Source organism: Bufo gargarizans, chromosome 6 (genome assembly GCF_014858855.1).
Source record: "Bufo gargarizans isolate SCDJY-AF-19 chromosome 6, ASM1485885v1, whole genome shotgun sequence".
NCBI classification, from domain to species: Eukaryota; Metazoa; Chordata; class Amphibia; order Anura; family Bufonidae; genus Bufo; species Bufo gargarizans.
In genome coordinates this window covers 316,228,967-316,255,827 of record NC_058085.1, presented here as the reverse complement: position 1 = coordinate 316,255,827, position 26,861 = coordinate 316,228,967, and the positions used below count along the sequence as shown (strand labels likewise).

The window sequence follows — 26,861 nt, the reverse complement described above, 5'->3', positions numbered from 1 at the left end:
TCATGCAGAAGTCTGGCCAAGATACCGCAAGGTACTGTATTTAGATTGGATCACGAGGAGGGAGGTGGTGGCATGGAATCTCACCTGGGGAACCTGTCCAAGCTGATGGTAAATTCACCTGCAAGGTTTGTTGCTGCTTTCTAATTATTTAATGACTTTTTTTTTTTTTGGGCACACGGATATATCTAAAGTGCGCCAACAAAATTCTGGTGTACAGACAAATTTTTGGCGCACAAACAGAATTCTTGTGTAAATCTAGCACAGGATTTACAATAATCCAAATTTACAAAGGTCCACACCCTAGAATAGTAAATTTGTCTAATGTTAAGAATGTGATTCGTGTTCTTAGACTGTGCAAAGTATGACACTATTAGTTAGTAAATCGGCCCCACTATGTACTAGAAAAAGACAATGACCATATTCAAAAGCACCTGAACAGTTAGAGGCAATGTATTAAGACTGGTGTTTCTTACGCCACTCTGAATAACCAATCCCGCTGGCGTACAGTGAATAAGCTTATACTTTTTGGAGCATCTTAGATAGTTCCGGGTGCCATGAAAATAGCATCTATGCTATCGGACAGTTTTCTGGCTCACATATTGGTTTGTGTGGGGCCATGGCCAGCTTACCCCTTCCTGCCCACTTTTACAAAAAGTTGCAAATGTTGCTACAAAACTGGTGTAGGCTAATTATAGTTTCCTCTTTAGGCCATAGACACACAAGCAAGTTCAATGTGATGAACTCGCAGTGTGTGTCAGTGAGAGGTCCTGTCACAAACTTGCTCCACTTGACAAAGATCGCACAGCTTTATACAGATTTATGATGCTATGTAACCCTTAGGCCCCTTTCACACGGGCGAGTTTTCCGCGCGGATGCGTGAGTTGAATGCATTGCACCCGCACTGAAACCCAACCCATTCATTTCTATGGGGCTGTTCACATGAGCGGTGATTTTTCACGCATCACTTGTGCGTTGTGTGAAAATCGCAGGATGCTCTATATTCTGCGTTTTTCACGTAACGCAGGCCCCATAGAAATGAACGGGGTCGCGTGAAAATCGCAAGCATCCGCAAGCAAGTGCGGATGCGGTGCGATTTTCACGCACGGTTGCTAGGAGACTATCAGGATGGAGACCCGATCATTATTATTTTCCCTTATAACATGGTTATAAGGGACAATAATAGCATTCTGAATACAGAATGCATAGTAAAATAGCGCTGGAGGGGTTAATTTTTTTAAATTAACTCCCCTTAGTCCACTTGCTCGCGTAGCCGGCATCTCCTTCTGTCTTGATCTTAGATCTGTGTAGCAACAGGACCTTTGGTGACATCAGTCATCACATGATCTTTTACCATGGTGATGGATCATGTGATGACCGGAGTGACGTCACCACAGGTCCTGTTGCTACACAAAGCTAAGATGAAGACGGAAGGAGATGCTGGCTTCGCAATCAAGTGGACTAAGGTGAGTTAAATTATTTTATCTTTTTTTTTTTTTTTAACTCCTCCAGCGCTATTTTACTTAGCATTCTGTATTCAGAATGCTATTCTTTTCCCTTATAACCATGTTATAAGGGAAAATAATACAATCTACAGAACACCGATCCAAAGCCTGAACTTCTGTGAAGAAGTTCGGGTTTGGGTACCAAACATGCGTGATTTTTCTCACGCGAGTGCAAAATGCATTACAATGTTTTGCACTCGCGCTGAAAAATCGTGTGTTCCCGCAACGCACCCGCACATTTTTCCGCAACGCCCGTCTGAAAGAGGCCTTAGAGTTCTGGAATCTTTGGTATTAAACTGACAGTATTATGTCAGTGTATTACAATATATTTCAGGACTCTAAGGGTTACACAACATTATGAATCTGTTTAAGGGTCCATTCACACGTCCGCTATTTCGTTCCGCAAGGAATTGCGGACCCATTCATTTCTATGCGGCAGCATGATGTGCTGCTGGGATACGGAATTACGGACCCGCACTTCCGGATCTGCAATTCCATTCCCGAAAAAAAAAATATAATAGAACATGTCCTGTTCTTGTCCGCAATTGCAGACAAGAATAGGCATATTCTATCAGTGCCGGCGATGTGTTGTCCGCAAAATGCGGAATGCACATTTCCGTGTTTTGTGGATCTGCTAAACACGTTACGAACGTGTGAATGGACCCTAATGCTGTGCAATCCTGTCAAGAGGAGCGAGGTCAGGACTGGACCTCTCACTGACGCACGCTGCGAGTTTATTGCACTGAACTCGCTCGTGTGTCTCTGGCCTTAGTCTTTATTCAGTTGTTGAAACAGCTGTTTTTGTTAAATGGAACAGCATAAAAACCAAGTAGTTATAACCCCCCCTTAAAACAAAAAGAAACAGATCGGCTAGGACATTCTCTAAACAACACTTTAAAATGCTAGAGATGAGTAAGTCAATTTGTACGAATTGATTCGCTCATCAAACAGTTCTTGACCAGTGAGGGGCTGTCCCTGCTGCCTAAGAGGCTTCACCTTCATTGTCCATTGTACCCTCCTGTCCATCCAGCGCCTGCACCCCAGGTAGCGGTGCAAGGACAGAGGGAGGAGCCTCTTGAGCAGTATGGACAGTCCCTCGCTGCTCATGAACTCTGTATGAATCGATTTTGCCCTCTTAAAAATACAGATAATCACACAAACATACACAGAAAAGGGAAATAATTACGTAGGCAGCAAGGGCATGGATTTGTCTTTTATGACGTGTTATCGTTGAAATTGCTTTTCATTTCTTGCCTTAATAATACAGTGATCATTCTGTGTGTTGAATACGATATGTTTTATCTCCAACTAAATTGTCTGCTCTCTTTCTCAGTGAGAAGCTTAGAGATTTAATTATCGATTTTAAAAATCCAGGCTTTATTCAACATTTAAGCAGCGTTCTACCTCCAGATGCAAAGGACACTGTGGCTAACATATTGAAAGGTAAGTGTGTTGTGTCCGTAAGGAGTCTTTGCTCAGCTATGTTTAAGGGGTATTTCCATCTCAGACATTGTTGGCATATCCATAGGCCTTTGGCCTCCGAATCCAGGTCCCAATTAGATGGACAGAGTAGCTCTTGTCCACGTCTATGGGAGTTACGTGAACAGTCTAGCGCGGAGAGCTTGGCTGTTTCGGTAACGCTGAGCCCCTCAGTATTCAGTCGTCACATGGATGCATCAACCAGAGGCCACCTTGGCAGGGTGGTGGAACCCTTATTTTCACTTGATCAGCATCTGTTAGACATTTATGGCATATCCACAGGATGTTTTATAAATGTCTAAGATGGAAATACCCATTTAACTAAAATTTTAAGTAAGATAAATGACCGTAGATTGGCAATCATAAATGTGTAAATTAATGTTAGAAGGAAGTGTTTTGCTTGTTAGTTCATTCTGTTTGTAATAGAAAAATGTCATTTTAGTATGTTTAATCACTTATAACCCGATATTGCAGTGAAACTGTATTCTTGACTTTAAAGTTGCAGTCCAGGTTTAATATGGTATCTTCCCCTAGGCCTCAATAAGCCTCAGAAGCAAGCCATGAAACGTGTTCTCTTATCTACGGATTATACACTGATTGTTGGCATGCCAGGAACAGGGAAGACCACCACCATCTGCACTTTAGTAAGTTAAACACAATTGTGATGTGACTTTTGTCTTTCTGCCTGGCGTATGGAAGCTAAGGCTGCGTAGGTATTCGTCATTTATCTTTTTAGACAATGATTAAAGGGCTTAACCCACTAACAATATTTATCTCCTGTCCACAGGATAGGGAAAAACTGTATGATCACTGGGGGTCTCACACGGGGAACTCAACTGATCCCGGGAACTGGGCATACCTGTGTGAGTGAAGCAGTATTGCAAATACATGAGCACCACTCCATTCATTTGCATAAGACTGCCGGAAATAGCCAAGCACTGTACTTGGCAGTCCCTTAGACAGTCAATAGAATGGTGGTTGTGCACTACTGCTTCATTGACTAATGGGACTAGGGGATCCCTATTCTCATGATCTGTGGGGCTGTCAGTGATCAAAATATCCCCCCTTTCCTTCTAGCAACCATACATTTATCACCTATCATGTGGATAGATGATAAAGGCTGCACAGCTGCAATATGGCAGGAGCTATATATCCATATTATCATTCGGATGGGGGGGCTTTTAAAACTGTTTTGTTTTTGTGTTTTTTTTCCCCCTGCATGAGCATGTATTTTTGTTTTATTAAAAGGTGCATGCCAATCTGCTTTTCCCAGCCCAACACATTTTAAATAATAATAAAATAGGGTGCAGAGAGTTTTTGAATTGATAGCGTTATATGTTGCAGTTGATGAAGTTTGCATCTTCTATACATTATAAAACTGAGGTATTGCAGATCAAGATCTCTCTCCGCACATCTAATTGTAGATATACATCTTTAAAGGGGCCAGTCCAAATTCCATTCTTTATATTCACTCCTGTTCTCCTGCTTTGTGTCTGCAAACTGAGCGTGCAATGCGTAGACAGAAATCCTGAGCATATGCACATAATGGGGAGGACTCCTGGACTAGTCTTCTACCATTCCAGGCAGAAGAAAACTTGCTACTGTAAATATGCATGGCCTTCTATCCCTTTTTTATTTCAAGCTTTTTTTCTTTCTTTTTTTCCCCTCCTTTCTTGTGCATAATAATGAACTGTATTTGAAATTGTTTTAAGGTTAGAATCGCACACGCAGTTCTTTTTTAAGGCAAACAAAGGAGTGGAACAAAAGTAACAGGGTTCATTCAAACATCTATATAAAATTTATTACAGATCAAATAAGGGTGTCCAATATCAATCTTTCTTTAATTTGTTCTATTTTGTTTAGTGCTGCTTTTGTAAGATTGCATAAAATACAGACACAAAACAAGGAACAAATACACACATTACGGATATGTTAAAGGGAACCTGTCACCGGGATTTTGTGTATAGAGCTAAGGACATGGGTTGCTAGATGGCCGCTAGCACATCCGCTATACCCAGTCCCCATAGCTCTGTGTGCTTTTATTGTGTAAAAAATCAATAAAAATATTTTAAAAATATGCAAATTAACCTGAGACGAGTCCTGTCCCTGAGATGAGTCAGGGACAGGACTCATCTCAGGTTAATTTGCATATGTATCAAATCGGGGGTTTTTTTGCCAAAAAAGCACACAGAGCTATTGGGACTGGGTATTGCGGATGTCCTAGCGGCCATCTAGCAACCCATGTCCTCAGCTCTATACACAAAAGCCCGGTGACAGGTTCCCTTTAAGTATAAATAAACCCTAAAGACAGGACTTCTACTTCTCTTTTGTATCCATTTCTCTGGGTTAAAAAAAAAAAAAAAAAAAAACATAATGCAATATCACAGCTTGTATTGGTATCTTTTTTGAATTCTTTTAGGTACGAATTCTCTATGCCTGTGGCTTTAGCGTCTTGCTGACCAGTTATACTCACTCTGCAGTAGATAATATTCTCTTGAAAATTAAAAAATTTAAAGTTGGATTTTTACGATTGGGTAGAACACAGAAAATACACCCGGAAGTTCAGAAATTTGGTGAGGAAGAAATCTGCAAAACTAAGTCCATAAAGTCACTAAGTGCTCTAGAAGAACTCTACAACAGTCAGGTGCGTTGGAGGATTGTTGTATTTGCTTTTTTCTTTTTTTTTCTTTTTTACAGAACATCTGTGGCAACTGGCTGAAAGTAAGTACAGGTATGCAGTTAGAGCCACACATTGCGCTTACGGTAGCACCGAAGTGGATGAGATTTTCACAAGTATCATCCACACGTTGAGGTCATCCTTCCGCACTGAAATCTGCACATATTTTTATGTGCAGTGCGGATTTTAATCCTTTCAAGACCAGGTGATTTTCATTTTCTACTCCCAGCCCTCCCAAAGACATAACTTTTATTCACTTAGCCGTATGAGGGCATTAGCATTGGAGTGTATTACAGTTAGGCCTCATGCACACGGCCTTTGTGTGTTTTGCAGTCCGCAAATTGCGGATCCGCAGAACACTGATGCCGTCCATGTGCATTCCGCAATTTGCGGAATGGTGCGGACAGCCATTAATATAACTGCCTATTCTTGTCCGCAAAACGGACAAGAATAGGACAGGTTATATTTTTTTTGTGGACCACAGAACGGAGCAACGGATGCGCACTGCACACTGAGTGCTGTCCGCATCTTTTGCGGCCCCATTGAAGTGAATGGGTCCACATCAAAGCTGTAAATACTGCGGCTCTGATGCGGACCAAAACAACGGTCGTGTGCTTGATGCCTTACATTGTGTTCCTATGGAACCCTGCCACAGGCATGCTCTCGAGTACAGGGGCTGTTGCACACTACATCCAGCTCCCCCAATCCTTGCCCCAGGGGGACCGGAGCAATGCTTGGAGCGCGCATTCCCGTTCTTTTCTTCTCAGATGCCGTGGTCACATTTGACCATGGCATCTTAATGATTGAATGTATGCGATCAATATTCTCGTCTATCCAATACATTAGTCCCGGGTGCTTGCTGTTTAAAACAGCAGGCACCCAGTCACTATGATGCCTGCTCGGCTTGCGAGCGGGCACCATTTGTAACCAGCTCAGCTCCCCTAGCTTAAACCCCCTTAATGACCAGACCACTTTTTACAATTCTGCACTACACTACTTTCACGGTTTATTGCTCGGTCATACAACTTACCACCCAAATGAATTTTACCTCCTTTTCTTCTCACTAATAGAGCTTTCATTTGGTGGTATTTCATTGCTGCTGACATTTTTACTTTTTTTTTTTTATATTAATCAAAATTGACTGAAATTTTTGCAAAAAAATTAAATTTTTCACTTTCTGTTGTAAAATGTTTCAATTAAAACTACATTTCTATATACATTTTTCTCTAAATGTATTGTTCTACATGTCTTTGATTTAAAAAAAAAAATGCAATAAGTGTATATTTATTGGTTTGGGTAATAGTTACTATGGTGCAAAAATTTGAATTTATGCACTTTGACTTTCTGAGCACCTGTCATGTTTCCTGAGGGTCTACAATGCCCAAACAGTAGAAACACCCCACAAATGACCCCATTTCAGAAATTAGACACCCTAAGGTATTCGCTGATGGGCATAGTAAGTTCATGGAAGTTTTTATTTTTTGTCACAAGTTAGCGGAAAATGATTTTATTATTTTTTTTTCTTACAAAGTCTCATATTCCACTAACTTGTGACAAAAAATAGAATTTTACATGAACTCACTATACCTCTCACGGAATACCTTGGGGTGTCTTCTTTCCAAAATGGGGTCACTTGTGGGGTATTTATACTGCTCTGGCATTTTAGGGGACCTAAAGCGTGAGAAGTAGTTTGGAATCCAAATGCGTAAAAAATGCCCTGTGAAATCGTAAAGATACTCATTGGAATTTGGGCCCCTTTGCGCACCTAGGCTGCAAAAAAGTGTCACACGTGGTATCGCCGTACTCCGAAGAAGTAGGGCAATGTGTTTTGGGGTGTATTTTTACATATACCCATACTGTGTGAGATAAATATCTCTGTAAAAGACAACTTTTTAAAAAATTGCCATGCCCCTCAAAAGTGATCTTTATAGCACCGCAGCGATTTTGCAGTGATCAGAAAAAAAAATATTTCTGTCACTGCGGTGTGGGGCGGACTGAATGCAAGTGTGTGCACAAGATCAGGCCCGATCCGGCGAACACTGCGTTTTTGGTAGAGCCTATAGAACATGTCCTATTCTTGTCCACAAAAAGGCATTTTCTATATAGTTCTGGCAAAAAGCACATTGCTGGTGTCCGTGTTTTGCAGATCCGCTGTGTCCGTGTTTTGTGGATCTGTTAACAAAACAGCGTCTGATATACCTTTCAAGGGTTAAAAAAATCGCATCTACAGCCTGCCAGCAAATGATCACTGCATGACCACCCTGCCTCCCGGGCAGTGGAGGACCTCTCTAAGATATCCTAATCCACCCTTACTCTCATGGGTCGATAAATCTCCACCTGCGCAGTCCGCACCCTCCTCCGCAGAGCACCTTTGGGGCAGACCTTCTCACAAACTGCCCAGAACAGGACGTCAATCCTTCTTTGACTCCTCAGCATCCCCCCCCCCCCCCCCTTTTTGTGTAGCGCTCGGACGTGTCCTCCCTACCAGGGGAAGGATTGTCGGATGGGGAGATTGTTGATTCAGACTCCAATATGGATCTGGAACAATCTTCCAAGATTGCTTCCATGGTTGACAGCTTAGTTACTGCTGTCCGTGACACCTTCCAGGATGACTCCCCCTCCACCAGTCACCAGGGAGTGACTCCTAAAGCCTTCCCCCTGCACGACAACTTTTCAGTTGTCGTGGCTCGGGCGTGGGACCATCCGGAACGTCGCTTTAGCACTTCAAAGCGACTGGATCTGCTGTATCCCTTTCAGACACAATGGGTGTCTAAATGGTCTTCACCCCCTAAGGTGGATCCTCTGGTAGCACACCTGGCCAAGAACACCGCCATCCCAGTGGCTGATGGCTCAGCCTTTCAGGATCCCGTTGATCGCCGCATGGAATCTTGGGTGAAGTCCATCTTCGCGGCAAGTGTCTCAGCGCTCCGGACAATTTTCCACTCCGCTTGGGTGGCTAAGGCGGTCTCGCACTGGGCACTCCGGCTAGACCAGGACATGACGGCGGATGTTCCACTCCCTGAACTCCATTCCTTGGCTCTACAGATCTCACCAGCGTGGAAGTACCTCTGCGAAATGTCCTTAGACGCAGGGTCTCTGGTTGCCCGCTCATCAGCTCTCGCGGTTACCTTGAGACACGAGCTCTGGCTGAAAGTGTGGACAGCGGACGCATCGTCAAAGCAGTCCCTTACAAGCCTTCCGTTTGCTGGCTCCCGGTTGTTTGGGGCGCGGTTGGATGAAATCATCTCCGAGGCCACGGGTGGTAAGAGTACCCACCTCCCGCAGGGCAAATCCAGACACACGTTTCGCGTTAGACTAATGCCCGGACTCAGTCCTTTCGTCGCTTCACCGGCATGCGCCAGGCAGCAGCAGATCCTCCACGCAGGACCAGCGCAAAAAGCCATTCTTTAGGCCTCAACCATCCTGGCACCACACGGACGCAGTCCGCCCGTCCTTCGTCCGGCAAGCAGCCCTCGGCATGAAGAGGCGGGAAGTGAGGTGGGCCCCACATCTCCGACGTATGGGCGCTCAAGATTGTAACCTCGGGTTACAGAATAGAGTTCGCATCCCCTCCTCTACATCGTTTCTTTCCCTCCCAACCTCCCAGGGATCCAGGTCAGGCGGCAGCCTTTTTCGAGGCGATCCAGTCTCTCCTCGTGCGAGGTGTGATTGCCCCGATTCCTTTGGCGAAACAATTCACGGGTTTCTATTCCAACTTGTTTGTCGTCCCCAAAAAAGAGGGGTCAGTTCGCCCAATCCTGGACCTCAAGTTGCTGAACCGGTTTCTCTGGGTGCAACACTTCAGAATGGAGTCCCTTCGCTCTGTGATTGCTTCTCTGGAACGGGGCGAATTCCTCTCTTCCATAGACATTCGGTACACGTGTTTACATTTCCCAATTGCTCAGGCACATCAGTTGTTCCTCCGCTTTGTAGTGGGCCCCCACCACTATCAGTTCATCGCCCTGCCCTTTGGCCTGGCGATGGCGCCACGAGTCTTTACAAAGGTCTCGTTCCTCTCCTGGCACTTTGTACCAAGGGCATCACCCTTATCCCGTATCTGGATGACATCCTGGTCAAAGCGGCGTCCTTTGGGCAGAACGAGGAAGCCTGCGTATCACCCTGGATACCATGGTGCGGTTCGGGTGGTTGGTGAACTTTCAAAAGTCTTCACTGCGTCCGGCCAGACGGATCGCTTTTTTAGGTATGAGCCTCGACACGGCAGTGGTGCACCTGCCTCGGGAGAAGAGGCTGGCCCCTCGTCGGTCTATCATTCTTTTACTTCAGCGCAGAATCCCGTCTATTCGGTTCTGCAGGAATTTCCTGGGGGCAATGGTTTGCTTCTTTCGAAGCGGTTCCGTTTGCCTAATTTCACTCTGTCACTTCAGCGGGCAATCTTGTCCCTTTGGGACAAGTCATCAGAGTCTCTGGACCGTCACATAGTCTTACCCCCAAAGGTGCGGTAGGCACTCAGGTGGTGGCTTTCGACCCCAACTCTGGAGTCAGGAAAATCCTTTCTTCCGATCTCATGGATGGTCATCACAACCGATGCCAGCCTCCAAGGCTGGGGCGGAGTCTTCCGGCCCAGGACGGTCCAAGGAGTGTGGTCTCGGTCGGAGCTCCGAGCCATTCATCTGTCCCTTCTTCATTGGACCCCTCTTCTCCTGGGCCGGTCGATCAGGGTACAGTCTGACAATACCACGGCAGTGGCCTATATCAATCATCAAGGAGGAACTCTCAATCGAGCAATGATGGCGGATTCAGCCAAGATCATGAGGTGGGTGGAGTCCCACGTGCCAGCTTTGTCGGCAGTCTACATTCCGGGAGTGGAAAACTGGACAGCGGATTTCCTCAGCCGGATGACTGTGGACCTGGGGGTATGCTCTCTACACCTGGAGGTGTTTCAAGAGATCTGCCTCAGGTGGGGTCAACCAGAGGTGGACTTGATGGCTTCTGGACTCAACCACAAGCTCCCAGTCTTCTTCTCTGGAACAAGAGATTCAAGGGCACACGCAGTAGACGCACTGGTGCAACCATGGGATGGGTTCTCTGGTGTACGTATTTCGGCCTCTTCCCCCTCCTGCCCCGAGTCTTACGCAGGATCAAGATGATGGGTATCCAGACGGTCCTCTTCACTCCAGACTGGCTCCGTCACGCATGGTACACAGACGTCATTCATCTCCTGGGAGACACTCCGTGGCGCCTTCCGCTCACACCGATCTTCTCTCTCAGGGTCCTGTCTTTCACCAGCATTTAGAGTCGCTACGTTTGACTGTGTGGCTGTTAAAAACCTCCATTCTGAAGCAACGTGGTTTCTCTGACAGAGTCATCCGCACCATAATTAAGGCCAGGAAGTCGGTGTCGTCCAGGCTCCGGTTAGGACATTCCTACAAGGGGTGCCCCACACTGTCCCTCATTAATGTCCCCCCTTGCCCAAGTGGGCCTTGAAGCTTGGTGCTGGGCTCCCTCCAGTCGGATCTGTTTGAGCCTTTGGACACAGTGCCCCACCGTGTTCTCTCCTGGAAGGTGGCATTCCTGGTGGCCATCACTTCCATCAGGTGCGTTTCAGAGTTGGCAGCACTGTCCCGTAAAGAACCCTTACTTATTCTGCATCAAGACAAGGCAGTACTCCGTCCCATGCCTTCTTATCAACCGAAGGTAGTCTCTGCATTCCATGTCAACGAAAACATTATTCTTCAGTCATTCTGTCCATCTCCTTCGCATCCGAGGGAGCAGGCTCTCCACCATCTGGACGTGGTTAGAGCCCCAAGGATTTACTTATCGGTCTCGAGGACTGTTCACCGGACGGACTCTGTTTGTTATTCCGGAAGGTCTTCGTCAAGGTCTGGCGGCCTCCAAGGTGACGATTGCCAGGTGGATCCGGTTGGCAATTGCTGAGGCTTACCGGGGCAAGGCTCCGCCCCTCGGCGTCACACCCACTCAACCAGGGCGGTAGGCGCGTCTTGGGCTTGCTTCTGCCTCACAGCTGTGCAAGGCAGCGACGTGGTCATCCCTGCACACGTTCACCAGGTTTTACCAGGTGCATACGTTGGCCGCTGGGTCGCAAAGTCTTGCAGGCAGCAGTGTCCTGAGCTTCCGTGAGGCAGTTTTCATGAAGGTGTGCTTTGGTCCCTCCCCGTGGACTGCTTTGGAACGGTCCTGTGTCCCCCAATGATACGATCGAGAAAACTAGATTTTTGTGAACTCGCCTGTAAAATCTTTCTCGCTGAGTTCATTGGGGGACACGGCACCCACCCATTATTCTGTGATAGCGGTTGGTTTGCCGGGAGGGGGGGGGAGGTTCCTCGGTTTGGTTCGGCCCGTCCGGCATTAATTGTTTCTAGTGTTTTTTGGTTTTTTTTCTATGTTTCGTTCTCCTGTCCTACTGCTTGGGCACAAACTGATATGCTCTCTCCTGGCTAGAGGAGGAGCTAACACTTTTTAGCCTAGTGTCGCCTCCTAGTGGAAGCAGCAAGCTATACCCACGGTCCTGTGTCCCCCAATGAACTCGGCGAGGTTTTACAGGTGAGTTCACAAAAATCTTGTTTTTCCACCTCTTATATCTGTGCAGAAAATAGCTGAAAGTTGTGCCTACGTACACTATTGGTTGAGTTTGAATAACTGCAGCCTATAGTGCTCCAGTTGTATTATTTCTCTCTTTAAAACACAAAGACCTCACTTATACAGACTTACGGATTTGTTTATTAATGTACATTCTGTGATTAGCTCTACAATATTGTTTTCTTACCAGCCAGTAGTTGCGACCACATGCATGGGCATCAATCATCCAATCTTCACCAGAAGGAGGTTTGACTTCTGCATCGTAGATGAAGCATCTCAAATAAGTCAGCCAATCTGCCTTGGCCCCTTGTTTTTTGCAGACAGATTTGTGTTAGTGGGAGACCATCAGCAACTCCCACCACTCGTCCAAAGTGCAGAAGCCAGGTAACTGTATTATACGTTAATAATAAGTTAATAATCTTTGTACCATTTTTTTTTTTTTTAACCCATTGCACTGGTTTTTAATTATCCTATTTAGAGAAATACTGGTATATTTTTTTAGTTTTCTAAGGGGTAAAAAAGTAAAACAATTAAATTCATAGTTCTTCATTCTTCAAATTTATATATTCAGTGTAAGGCCTCATGCACACGGACGTTTTTTTTTTTTGCGGTCCGCAAAAACGGTTTCCGTTGTTCCGTGATCAGTGTCCGTTTTTTTCTTCCGTGGGTCGTCCTTGATTTTTGGAGGATCCACGGACATGAAAAATAAAAAAATAAAAAAAAACTAAGTCAAGTTTGCCTTTGAAATGATGGGAAAAAACGGACACAGATCACGGACGCGGATGACAATCTTGTGTGCAGCCGTGATTTTTCACGGACCCATTGACTTGAATGGGTCCGTGAACCGTTGTCCGTGAAAAAATCAGGACAGGTCCTATTTTTTTCACTGACTGGAAACACAGATCACGGACGCGGATGCAAAAACGGAGCACTTTACGATTTTTCCACTGACCCATTAAAAGTCAATGGGTCCGCGGAAAAAAAGGAACAACGGCCGCGGATGCACACAACGGTCGTGTGCATGAGGCCTAACTCCTGTTCCCTAAATTTGTATTCGAATGGGCTCCCTATATTGTTTTGGATGGCTTGACCCCTAGTATGTGTAGTGTCAGGTGAACGTGGCAGCTGTAGTGATTGTTTGCATCGGCAGAAGTGGCGTATGAGGTTTTATCTCTGTATTTGTATCTTATACTTCTCTGGGGGGTACCCAGCAATCGTGATCACAGGGTCCCATAGAGGCATAGATTGCATTGCTGATGCCATTATTTCTTCACTGAGTGCTCTGTAGGTTGAAAAGGCACATGCTGGTGTAAATCGCCTCTATCTACTCCTCTGGCTCACCAGCTGTCAGAAGCATTTTACATAAGAGTTTTAAGTCAGCAAGATGAAAGGACAATAGATGTGGGGAGGTTAAAATGAGGAACCAGCCCTGTACCTCACATGGATCCAGAGATCTCCACATTCATTGCTCTGCTAGATTTATATCAAGCTGACAGCTCAGGGGAGTGTCTTTTCTGCTACAGCTAAGGGGGTGTGTCTCAGCTCTCCCCATCACAGCTCAGGAGGCAGTTAAAGGATGATTCTGAGCATGTGCGACCATCCCAGTAAGGGTACTTTCACGCTAGCGTTAAAGTATTCCGGTATTGAGGTCCGTCACAGGGGCTCAATACCAAAAAAAACACTTTTAGTTTTATCCTAATGCATTCTGAATGGAGAGCAATCCGTTCAGTATGCATCAGGATGTTTTCAGTTCAGTCCCTCTTACGGTATTTGGCCGGAGAAAATACTGCAGCATGCTGTGGTATTTTCTCCGGCCAAAATTTCAGAACGCTTGCCGGAATGCCGGATGCGGCATTAATTTCCATTAAAATGTATTAATGCCGGATCCTGTTTCCCAGTGTATGCATGCGCAGACATTTAAATCAGAAATAAATAAATACCGGATCTGTTTTTCCGGATGACACCGCAGAGACGGATCCAGTATTTCAATGCATTTGTCAGACGGATCCAGAAACAAATGCTACCCGTTTGCATATGGACTTCCGGATCCGGCAAGCAGTTCCGGGAAGTGTGAAAGTACCCTAAGCTGGACAAAGAAATGAGGATTAAAAAAACAGCAGGTGGCGCTATAAAGGTACATTTTATTGAATAACTCAGTGGCTATGCTAAATCTTTAATTACATTCAATTACAAAAGTATTCAGATCCAGGTGCTGGTTTGAAAACTGTAAAGTATTTTTTTTGTGGGACTACACCTTTTAATCTTTCTAGTTTTATAAGCGAAGTGTCAAGTTATCAGAATGTGGCTTTAGATAGATTTTGGCCCTGCAGAGCCCCTGTAATGTTCAAGAAAAGAGAATGATAGTGAGCCGTGAATGTCACAGACAGGCATGGTGCAGCTAACGCAACTATGTAATGTGATGACCTTACAAAAAAATAATAATAATGTTTCGCACCTTTTTTATGTTTTGCCAGGGAATTGGGAATGAGTGAGAGTTTGTTCAAGAGGCTGGAGAGGAACCAGGATGCTGTTGTCCAGCTCACTGTGCAGTATCGTATGAATAGGTAATGGACCTGTCATACTGTTGGTTTTTGCACATATATGTAATTTGCTGCATCGGTGTTGACCTTTTTTTTTTTTTTTTTTTATTCTATTAGCAAGATTATGGCTCTGAGCAATAAGCTAGTATATGAAGGGCGGCTAGAATGCGCCTCTGAGCGTGTGTCCGCTGCCATCATCCATCTACCTCATCTCCAGTCTCTGCAGCTGGAGTTGGAATTCAGGGAGTCCCCAGAAAATGCGTGGGTCAGAGATGTTTTACAACCAAGCAACCCAGTCGTCTTTCTGAATACAGAGGAGGTAGGTTTCATTGCAAGCTCATCTGTCTGATATCTGGACTAGAAATTGTGATTTCCTTCTGAATGCACTAACATATAATATTCCTTCCAGGACATGGCTTTCAATGACTACTCTCATTCATTTGCAAATGTCAAGTTCTTCTTTTATAAAGTAAAAACCTGTAGAGACCGAACAGCTATGAAAAGCAAATAATGTCTTTTACTGTGCTTTCTAGATTCCTGCTTTAGAAACAGAAGAAAAATGCGGTGTCAGTAACTGGATTGAAGCCAAGTTGGTGTTCCTATTAACCTCTCTGTTCCTTAAGGTTGGTTTGACTACAAATATGTGTCTATCTTTTTTTTTTAATCAAATCTTTATTTAGATTTTCTGTCATCATCATGACATTAGCGTACATACAAGTGTACTTCGAGAACAAAACAAAATTGAACAACAGAACAGTACATCCATGATCTGGTACAGAATGTGTCTACCTTTTCAATGCTATCTTAGAATTAAAATATATATATATATATTGACACATATATATATATTGATATATATTGCTTGCTATATGGGAGATATTTTCTATGGATGAGCAAATCGACTTCGGGTGCTTCATCCGAAGTAGATTCGCATAAAACTTTGTTTAAATACTCTACGGAGCAGGCGCCACTTCGTAAGTAGTACCTTGGAACTAGAGTTGTCTTGGGTATCGAAATTTCTATACTTTTATAACAGTATCGGTTCGGTACCAGGATTTCCATTTTCTCGATACTGGGCTGCGCTGTCAGTGCGCCATGTTCCCTCTGCAGCACAGGGGAGAAGGAGTCACTCTCTCCTTTCTCCCCCCCCCCCCTTCGTCGCAATGCCAATGAGGCGAGAAAGGGGCGGGCGCCACCAATGATAATTAACTTATATTTCTTTTAATCAGATAATTTGTATTTGACATTTTTTTGAAAAACACAAAAATACCAAGAAAGTAAATAGCCTGCACAGTATACATCCAACAGTTGAGAACAATAGAATCATAGCATTACATGATCGGCCAAAGAATTACTTCCATGAGTATGCAATATGTCAGCCGACATATCATAAGATCAAGTAATCTAGTTACACAGTATACTAGGTACATATCACATTTCCATCCATTATAATTAAATGAACATAGGACCAACCCCCCCCCCTTCCCATTACCTGAGCCATGGAACGGATACGGAACTCCAACATCGGTTATCTTATTAATATATCCTAAGCATAGCCATTAGTCTACTTCTCCTATCTGTTTAACATTCCACTTTACACCCATCCTACGTAGGACTGAACGCCATCATACATCGTACATCTATAGCTAATTAAGCGCAAGAAAAAAAGAACGCACACAAAAACAGGGGCAATGTCTCTACCTTCCCATAGTTCAACTAAGAAGAGAGGCTAATCCGGGCACTGAACCCTAAATTTCTCCCAATTATCCCATATTTTGTTAAACTTCATTACACACTGTCTTTTAACATACACCTTTTTCTAAGCGTATTATATCTGACATCCTACTGAGGAATTCTCCCCTAGACGGTGGTTGAGGTCTAAGCCAGAATCTGGCTATTAGTTTCCTAGCCTGGAATAGCAGACGCTGCACTCCCAGACGATGATGACGATTTTTGACATCTAATATTCCTACTATACATGTTCTCGGACCAGGCGGAATCGTGATATTAAATGCACATTTTATTAAGGCCAGAACAGAGGACCAGAAATTCCGGAGCTCCGCACACTCCCAGAACATGTGCAACAATGAAGCAGGGCTCATGCCACATCTAGGACAATCCGCATCCTCCCGAGCACCAATCCGGCGCAAAAACTCTGGCGTCCTATACACCCGGTGCAATAAAAACAACTGGGACATACGCTGCCCCTCACAAACTGCCAATTGTGGAGTGATCGCTAAGAGCGACTTCCACTGCTCTTCTGAAATCGGCCCAACCTCGCTTTCCCATTTAGATTTAATTGCTAAAACCCCTTGTTTCATCGACTTCACATATAAGTTCCTGTAGGTAGAAGATATTAGACCGCTCGAGGAACTATTAGTAAGAAGTTGCTGAAACATCGGAACCGTAGTGCATTTCAATTATATAAATTTAGCCTGCGTCTGAAAGGCATGCCGTAATTGCAGAAATTGATAGAAGGCCGTGCGTGGGAGACCGAATTCAGTTCTCAATTGCTCAAAGGACTTAAAACCATCAGCACTCTGTAGTTGACGTAGATACCTCACTCCTTTACGCTCCCAGGGTGAAAATGATAATTAACGTTTAATACAAATACAGGAGGCTGTGCCCAGCCTCTGACAGAAAGCTGCGATCAGCAGCAGTTAACCCCTCAGGTCAGAGATGGGGTGCCAGCTGTGTGATTCTGCCGCCGACACACCCGCCTCCTATATTAAACGGTATAAACCGTATTAAAAACAGTGGTGGCGCAGTGCGCCCTCCACCCAGTATTAAAGGAAACCTGTCACCTCTACTATGCTACCCTCTCTGAGCATTTCTAAATGTTCATTGTGTTGCATCCAAATATATAAATTACATTTCATCTGCTTCCCGCCTTTTATGCAAATTAACATAAGAGTCATATCTTACTTGTGTGACCAGAGAAGAGTCATAGCTCCTCAGCTCCGCCTAAGAAACTCCCCAGTAGATAAAATCTTGTGCATGCACAATAGTCAGTACGGGCAAGACAATGTTGCGTAAGTATTTCCATGATATCACGTGATCTACGTAGTACCTGCAGTAATGCGCGCTCCCTAATTACTTCCCCTGAAGCGGAGTGACTTCCTCCAGTACTATTGTACATTTGCACAGACGTGGTGCTTCTGGACAGCCTATGACCAGTGGCGTGCCAAGGGGGGGTCGGGGGCGCTGGGGCGGTCCACCCCTGGTGTCAGATATACAGGCGGTGCAGTGCTGCCGGCATCAGGCAGTGAACTGTCAGTGGGAACGAACTATGCGCTATCTTCTGTCGTAGGGGGAGCGGATAGTTGAGAACATTCCAGCACGTAGTGGCAAGAGCGGACATACACTATCTGATTGGCCTAACTAAGAAAGGGCAAGTGCGAGATTACAAGCAGTGACCGAGAAGATTTGCTGTCAAAGTCTAGGGGGAGGGAAATAGGCTCTGATTGTGTGAGGAGAAGGAATTATTTATGCAAATGATCATAACGTCGGGAAATATTTAGAGGGTGATATAATAGGACATGTTAGTCCTGAGAAGGTTATGGGTGGATCACTAGGAACTATCAAGGGAGACAAGCTTGAAGGTACATTCAGTTTTATATGTGAAAACATGGTGACAGGTTCCCTTTAAAGTCTTTGGTGGCGCAGTGCGCCCCCCCAGTATTAAAATCATTGGTGGCAGTGGCCACAGGGTCCCCTCTTCATTGGTAACAAGAAATGATTGTAGAGTCGCACTCGCCAGATCTCGAGGTCATCCGGAATGCACCAGCCTACCTGGAGTCCAAGGTTCATCAGGGCTCCTGAGTAACAAGTCCCATGAAAGAAGATGAAGGCAGCATATCCGGTAAAAAATCCCTTTTATTGGGAGCCGCTTACGTGAACAGACGTGCAATAGGTCGTGACGTTTCGGCTGGTGCCCAGCCTTTATCAAGTTTCATAAAGGCTGGGCACCAGCCCAGCCGAAACGTCACGACCTATTGCACGTCTGTTCACGTAAGCGGCTCCCAATAAAAGGGATTTTTTACCGGATATGCTGCCTCCATCTTCTTTCATGGCCCTCTTCATTGGTGGCAGTGGCAGCTTCTGATCAGCAGTGTAAACCTGGGGCTCCGATCGGTTACCATGGCAGCCAGGACGCTACTGAAGCCCTGGCTGCCATGGTAAGCTCCCTGCTGCTGTGTGTACTATGTACAGGGCAGCAGGGAGAGTGTGAAGTCGTATTCACCCTAATAGAGCTCTATTAGGGTGAATAGGACAAGGGATGAAAAGTAAAAAAATAATTAAGTATAAATCACCCCCCTTCCCAATTTTACATATGAAATATATAAACATATCACATATTGCCACATCCGAAAATTCCAAACTATTAAAATATAAAAAGAATCTCCGATGCGGTGCACGCCGCAACAGAAAAAAAAGAAAAGCTGCGCGATTCGCCATATTTTTCACCTTATCCCCCCAAAAAATAGTATAGGACTGTTCGTTCCATAAAAGGCGGAATGCACGCGGTTTTATTTTTTCCGCAGGGTATTGCACTACTTTTTATATGGTATCGAAACCGAATCAAAATTTTGGTATCGAAACAACCCCACTTGGAACCGAACCAGAGTTTGCTACATAGGCTTTTTTTCCAAAGCATCACCACGACGGCAACACAAGGAGATTGACCTCTGTAGGGGCAGGAAGCAGAGAGAGGTTTAAATGCCCACCACCAACACCAGTGTTTCCTGTCCCTACAAGAGGACAGGGGTGGAGAAAGGTCTTGTGTGCCACGCGCCGGGGAGATGAAGATGATGTGTACCTTTAAACACCATATTTACATGGTGACTCCCTGCCCTCCCGCAGTCTCCGTACTAACGCTGGGCAGGGGTGGCTCGGGATGCCTCGCTCTGGTGTTATCTGGGGCCTGCCGGGATGACCTCACCAGAAGTGATGAAGGCGGCACATATACGGCGGGACCTGGAGGAAGTTTTGAAATCTCTCCTTCTCCCCAGCGTTCCGGGTTGTGGTGAGTTGTTGGCTCCTCTATCCCTCCAGGATGTCTGCACCAGAGCACTGAAGCTGCTGCGCCGCCTTCCATTCCTAAAGAAGCGCAAAGAAAGCCCAAGAAATCCACAAAATGTGTTTCTTGCTATAAACGATTAACAGACGATTATTTGAAAAAGGTATGCAGTGATTGTATTGCCAGGATTATACGGGCCCAACAACCATCATTAATGGATGAGTTCAGAACCATGATGCAGGAGGAAATTAAATCATCTTTGGCATTCATGTCCGGATTACACAAAGATGCCCCTCCTCAAATTGAACCCCCACACAAGCGTCTGAAAACAGGGGATTCCTTTTTCTTCTGAGTCAGATTAATTTGGAGATGGTTCTTCTTCCAAAGTATGGGAGGAAGATGACAATCTGAGAGAGAGATCCCCTAAGGTAGAAGAAAATAAAAATTTTCGTCAGAGGATATGCCCGAGTTACTTAAAGCAGTCAGGGCAACCATGGGGGTAGAAGAAATTCAACTAACCCCTTCTGTTCAGGAAGAAATGTTTGGAGGGCTTTGAGTGAAGAAAACTAGAGTCTTCCCTTTCTCGCCCAGTTTCCTTGGGGGACACAGAAGACCTTGGGTATAGCTCATCTCCCTAGGAGGCGTGACACTAAGTAAGAACTGTTAAGCCCCTCCTCCACAGCTATACCCTCTGCCAGTTTTTTGCTTAGTGTCCAAGGAGGCAAGACACTCCCTGCTCTGCAGGGCTGTTTTCTCCTTGTTTAAATTTTAGATTTTTACTTTTTTCTTTTCTTTTTGTTCCAGAACATCAGGGACAACAGAGACGCACTAGACCTCTCTGTTTCTCCCGGGGTCGAGCTGCGCCAGTGCCGGTCACCCGCACTGCTGCCTCCCCCACAGAAGGCAAGGTGGATCAGGGCAGCCCAGCTCCCCTACATCCCGCCAGCACAAGGGTCGCCCGCACGCCAAGTCCCTCTTCCAGCGTCCTGCCACTACGGTGCCAGTAGCTGAAGGGGCGACCCTGCTGGAACGGACCGAGGGTGAAGACGGCTATGGTGAGAGATTGGCTTCTCCAGCCCTACGTCCCCCCCCCCCCCACCCCGGTCTCCTGCGTGCCTGACCCCCATACTGGGCCTCTGGACCCTTCTGTCCCTGCTAGCCCTAGGCTGGCCCCTGGCTGCCGCAGGGCGACATTCTGCTCCCCCTCCTCCCCTCCATAGGACATTGGCACCCTTCTCCCTGCAAGAAGAATGCCTGGGGAGCTGCAGAGGTTCGCACCTAGCTGCCCCTGACGGAGGGGTTATGCAGGCTTCCCACCCTCACAGACCCGGTCTCGGGGTCCCCCTCCCTCTTACCGGCCACTGCTTCAGGGCCAGAGGGCCCGCGCCTTGCTGCCCCTGACCCACCTCTACCATCACGGGCACCGGTCCAAGGGCAAGGTGGTTGTGGCTGCCGGCCATATGGAGCGCTGTTCTAGGCCAAGGGCCCGCTCCAGGGGTGAAATGGCTGCCGGGTCATCGCTTCCGACAGCGGGTGGGCACCGCGGCCTGCAAATGAGCGCTATGCCTCAACAGCCCCCGGCCGACCGTCGGAACAATCCGGCCGGCCGGGCGCCGCAAAATGTTGTTCCCCTCCTGGGCGACACTTCGCGGCCGCGATCCCGCTCTATCCGGGTCCCCAGCTCTTCCGGCCCGCGGGGTGGGCGGCCGGTATGTGCCGCTCCGTAGGCCCGGTCAGCCGGGCGCCGCTAAAAATTTAGGCCCCGGCTTCACGGCCTGCTAGGCCGCAAAATTCAGGCCTCTGTTGGAGGGGGCTGGAACTTCTCCAGGCGCGAATCTTCCCGCCTGGAGGTTCCCCCGCCCCCAGAGGATCGCAGTGCCGCCCCCTAGGCCGGATCCCTGTTAACCCCTTGGGTACAGGCCGGCTTCCGATGGGCCTGTATGGCTGGCCCCCCCTTTTTTTTCCTGCTTCTCAGAGAATCTGCCCCTGTAGGTGTTGTTAATATGACTTGTGGGCTGCGCAGGACACTGCAGCCTCATCTCAGAGTGCTGCCTGTATACATGCCCCCCTTCCATAGGTGGCATGGTGTCGCGCTCCCTGGCTGCGGCGCTGCCAGGGTCATTTCCCCTTCTAGGCGGTTTTTTGCCCTCTCCGCGCTACGGCGCTGGTCAGTGCATGCGGCCCTTTCTGTAGGCAGCATTCGTCACCCTCTCCAGTTATGGTGCCTGCCATGTGCAGGACCCCCCTCCTGGGCGGGATACTGCACTCTCCCTAACTGCGGGTTGGCCTTGTGCATGATCGCCCTTTCATTGGCAGCCTACTGCAGTTTCTCCGGATGCGGTGCTGGCCATGTGCACGACCCCCTTCCATAGGTGGAACACGGCACTCTCACTGGATTCGCTGCCAGCCATGTGCGTGACCCCCTTCCATAGGCGGAACGCTACACTCTCACTGGATTCGTTGCCGATCATGTGCATGACCCCCTTCTTAGGCGGAATACTGCGCTCTCACCAGATACGGTGCTGGCCATGTGCACGACCCCCTTCCTTAGGCGGAACGCTGCACTCTCTCTGGATTCGCTGCCTGCCATAGGCATGACTCCCTTCTGTGGATGGTATTCGGCACTCTCACTGGATTCACTGCCAGCCATGTGCATGACCACCTTCCATAGGCGGTATGATGCACTCTCATTGGATTCACTGCCGGCCTTGGGCATGCCTCCTTCCCTGGTGGCGGCATACATACACTCCCTCGGTCGGTGGTTGTTCTCTCGCCGGTACGTTGTTGGCCAGGTGCATGAACCCTATGCATGGCGGGGTGCTTGCACTCTCTCTGGATCCGCTGCCGGCCATATGCATGACCCCTCTTCCGTGGGCGGTGTACGCACTCTCACTGGATTCGCTGCCGGCCATGGGCATGCCTCCTTTAGGTGACATACACACATTTTCACCGGCTGCTCGCACTTTCCCTGAATGCGATGCTGGCCATGTGCATTAACCCCCCCCCCCTTCCTGTTCTGGGCGGCATACTACACTCTCGCCGGATACGTTGCTGGCCTTGAGCATGGCCTTCTAACATGGGTGGAACGCTTGTGCTCCCATTGGATGCGATGCTGGCCTTGTGCGTGACCACCCCTCATTCCATGGGCGGAATTTTGCACGCTCACGAGATTCAAGGCTGTCCTTGTATGTGCTGTGCTGGACTTGCTCATGTTCCCCCTTCATTGGTGGAGTGGTTGCACTCTCACGAAATTTCGGTGTTGGGTGAATTGTTGCACACTCGCTTAATGCTAGGATAGCCCTGTGCATGACCCCCTTTTCACTAGGTGGACCTCCTGCGTTCCTGCTGGATACTGTGTGGCCATGTGCATGGCGCCCTTCTGGGCGAAGTAGGGTATGCCCTACTTCTCTGACGTAGGTACGACCTTGGGCATCACCCCCTTTTTGGGGCGGGCCTTTGCACTCTTGCTGACTGCAGTTTGCCAGGTACATGTCCCCCCCCCCCCCTTTCGGGGCGGTCAGTTTGCGTTCCATCGCATACCATACTAGTCTTGTGCATAACTCCTTTTCAGTTGCACTTCCGTAGATACTGTGGGACTCTGTGGCTGGCCCTCTTCGCTGAGTGATATTTTTGCAGTGAGTGGACGTTCTTGTGCGTTGTTTGGGCCGTGTATGCCTTCTCGTCCCGTAGGTGGGTTGGCCTTCTCACTGCTTACGGGGCTACTCGTACGTATGCCTCCTTTCCTCCTGCGATATACTTTTTCTCTTGGGAGACGGTGTTTGCAGCAAGCCTTGCACTATTCTCTAAGGAGATCATTTTGTCCACCTGTGTGAGCCTAAGGTGTTGTCCAATAAGCAACAGATGAATACCTTATATTTAAGTAGACGGGCTCTGCTGCTCGCTACTGCACCGAGCTGGGTGGTACTCACTCATTTCGTTGGCCCTTCCGCCCGGGGAGTGTTCGTGGTTCCTAGATACGTACCCATTCGTCCTCCCGCGGCATTGTTTCCCTGCGCTAGTGGTCACATGGTCGAGAGTGCTGTCTGCAGCGCCCTTCGCATTTTATGTTGGCTCTGGCAGGACTACGGTCCCCTCGCCTAATACCTTTTCCTCCTCTTCGGGTGCAGTGTGGTATGATTCTTTCCGGTTGGCGCCCTCGGTGCTTCAGTCTGATCTGCTACCAGGTTCGGGCTGCTCTTCTTGGGAAGGTCACCCAACTTCTCTTGGGTGCTCGCCTACCCAGGTCCGGAGGACCTCCGCCTTGGGTTCTTCAGGGTATTCAAGGCAGTGGACCGGGCGTCTCAGTGTAGCGGTGTTCTGCTTTTGAGCTGTCCTATGGCTTCTCTGTTGCCCACTCCTATGCCGGCCTCTGTCTCGACTGCCTTTTCTCGCCGGTTCTGTTTGGCTCCCACTCGGTACAGATCACTCCGATGTGGCTTCTGTTCCGGCCACGCTTCAGAGGCTGTTCCTTCACTGCCCTTCCCTCAGGGGAGAGCATGGTTGTTCATGTGGATGGTACTGGTGTTCCCTTTGAGTCCCCCTTGTCCACACTGGCTGTACTAGCTGTGTACCTAGTTACCGGGTCTACGGCGTTCTGTCCTCCCGCTGGGTGCAGATTGCGTTTTTTTTTTTTTTTTTTTGTTTTTTTTTTCAATTCTAGGCAATGTTTCTGCTATGGACTTACCTTCTCGGTAACTTGGGAGGGCTACCATTTGGTCAAGATTGTCTTCAGATCTCCCACACCGGGACTGTAGTCCGTCTTCCTGTGGTGACTGCATCGGCTTGGGCTTTAGCCTGTCTTGTCCTGGCATCTGGCGGTTGCTGGGCGGACCCTTCGGTTCCTGTCCGTTTGTCCTTCTGCTCCCCCACTCCGGGTGGATACGGGACAACTTTGCTCGGGGGCCGGCGGGACCAGTTCTGCCCGTGTTACTGGTCTGCGCCTGATCATTGGGTTTTCACCCTCTTGCCCAGGCGACTCTAGTGGGCTCGCTAGTGTTCACTCCTGGCCGTGTTTCGTCCAGGATCTGTTGTAGGACTTAGGTTTTTACCTGGGGTTCTGTGGGAAGCTGGGCGTTCCCCCACTCTTCCTTTCTCTCTCCATGGTTCTGTCTTTCTCCAGTCCGGCCTGGACCTGGGACTGGGACTCTGTCGCTTGAAGTATCAGGTGTCAGCGCTGCCCTTCCTCTTTCAGCGTTCCCCAGCCCTCTGGGCCTGTCTGGACCTTCTTCCGTGGAGCGGCTCTTGGGTTCCTTTGTACTGCCCTCCGGTACCGCCCTGGGAACTACATACTGGGCTCTTGGCGCTCCAATCTTTCACTTGGAGCCGTTACAGAGGTTCTCTCTACTCCTTCTGTCCTGTACGGTTGTGTTTCTGTAGCCATCGTGTCTCTGGCGGGTGCCTGAGTGGCGTCCCTTCTTGTTCCGAGCCTTATGTCTTTCCCCAGGACAGGGCTGTTCTCCATTCCGTCTCTTCCTTCCTCCTGAAGGTGGTGTTTGTCTTTCATTTCGTCGAGGCAGTCGTCCTCCCCTTCCCACCCCCGGGAATGGACACTTCACCGATTTGGACGTTGTTTGGGCCTTGCAGTTTTTACTTGGAGATCTCCGACTCTTGTCTATGTTCGGCCTCTTGTGTTCCAGGAGGTCCGCGCAAAGGGTTGACGGCATCCAGGGTGGCTTTCCTCCACTTTCTCAGAGTGGCTATTGCTGTGGTTGCCGCACCAAGGGCAGGGTTCTGCTTTTGGCGTCACCGTTCATTTCACCAGAGCTGTCGGTTCCTCCTGGGTCAGAGGCATTAGGCTTCGGCCATGCATTTGTGCAAGGCGGTCACTGTCTTCCTTGCACACCTTACCAAGTTCTACAGGGTGCATACTCGGGCTTCAGCGTATGCTGCCTTGGGCCGCCTGGTCTGCAGGCGGCGGTTTCTTGATGCCTTCGGGTGCTTCGCCTTGGTGCTGTGGTCCCTCCCCTCTTGGACTGCTATTGAACGTCCCAAGGTCTTCTGTGTCCCCCAAGGAAACTGGGCGAGAAAACGAGATTTTTGTATAACTTACCAGTAAAATCTCTTTCTCGCTCTTTCCTTGGGGGACACAGCACCCACCCATTCTTTGTTCTTCTCTGCACGGTTTCCGGGTTTGTTTTACCCGTTGGGTAGTTGGCTTGTTGGTTCCACTTTTGGACTTTGCCTTGTTATCACTACTTGGACACGCAACTGACAGTCTCTCTCTCCAGGCTGAGGGTATAGCTGTGGAGGAGGGGCTTAACAGTACTTACTTAGTGTCACGCCTCCTAGGGAGATGAGCTATACCCAAGGTCTTCTGTGTCCCCCAAGGAAAGAGCGAGAAAGAGATTTTACTGGTAAGTTATACAAAAATCTCGTTATTAACAAAAACATTAAAGGATTGATATTAGATAAATGGTCTGATCTGGAAAAGCGTCTATGAATCTCCAGAGCTTATCAGAACAGATTTACTTTTTGATCAGGAGGAAGCCCAAATATTTTATACGATTCCTAATATAGATGCTCAGGTAGCAAAGGTCAATAAAAAGACCTCTCTACCTTTTTAAAGACTCGTCACAATTAAGAGACCCTATGGACAGGAAGGCTGATGGTCTATTACGCAGGTCCTGGGAGGCTGCTATGTACAATCTTAAATCGAACATAGCTGCTACCTCTGTAGCCAGGTAAAGCAAAAACGGAGAGTTATAGTTACCCTAAAGGAGGGAGAGGAAGGGGTTTCCTCGCCTCATCTCAGAAGGGAAACGAAAATCGGTGATGCCAGAGTCGGGGGAAGACTGAAGACATTTTTTCCTTTCTGTGATCAAATTTCTTCAAACCCATGGGCTCTTATCAAATCGGGCTACAGGATTCAATTCTCTGCCCTTCCCCCAAGAAAATTTATAGTTTCAAAACTCCCTGCTCCAACGTATCAAAGCCCAATTTGGAAGGGTGTTCAGGAGTTAATATCCAAACAGTAGATAACAGAGGTACCCCCATTGGAAAGAGGAAAAGGTTTCTACTAGACTTTTTCTGGTGAAAAAGAAAGAGGGTTCCTTTCGGACCATTATAAACCTGAAGCTACTAAACAA

The 26,861-nt window shown here is 47.5% G+C and overlaps 1 protein-coding gene across 1 annotated transcript in view; it reads left to right on the top strand.

Moving 5' to 3' along the window:
* The window catches only part of DNA2 (DNA replication helicase/nuclease 2), a 105,204-nt gene that overhangs the window by 67,524 nt on the left and 10,819 nt on the right, over positions 1–26,861 (top strand). Inside the window, exons 11-18 of the mRNA XM_044298652.1 lie at positions 9–125; positions 2,836–2,945; positions 3,516–3,625; positions 5,401–5,625; positions 12,407–12,600; positions 14,691–14,780; positions 14,874–15,075; positions 15,290–15,379. Coding sequence (XP_044154587.1) covers positions 9–125; positions 2,836–2,945; positions 3,516–3,625; positions 5,401–5,625; positions 12,407–12,600; positions 14,691–14,780; positions 14,874–15,075; positions 15,290–15,379 — 1,138 coding nt within the window. The remainder of the gene's footprint in view (positions 1–8; positions 126–2,835; positions 2,946–3,515; positions 3,626–5,400; positions 5,626–12,406; positions 12,601–14,690; positions 14,781–14,873; positions 15,076–15,289; positions 15,380–26,861) is intronic.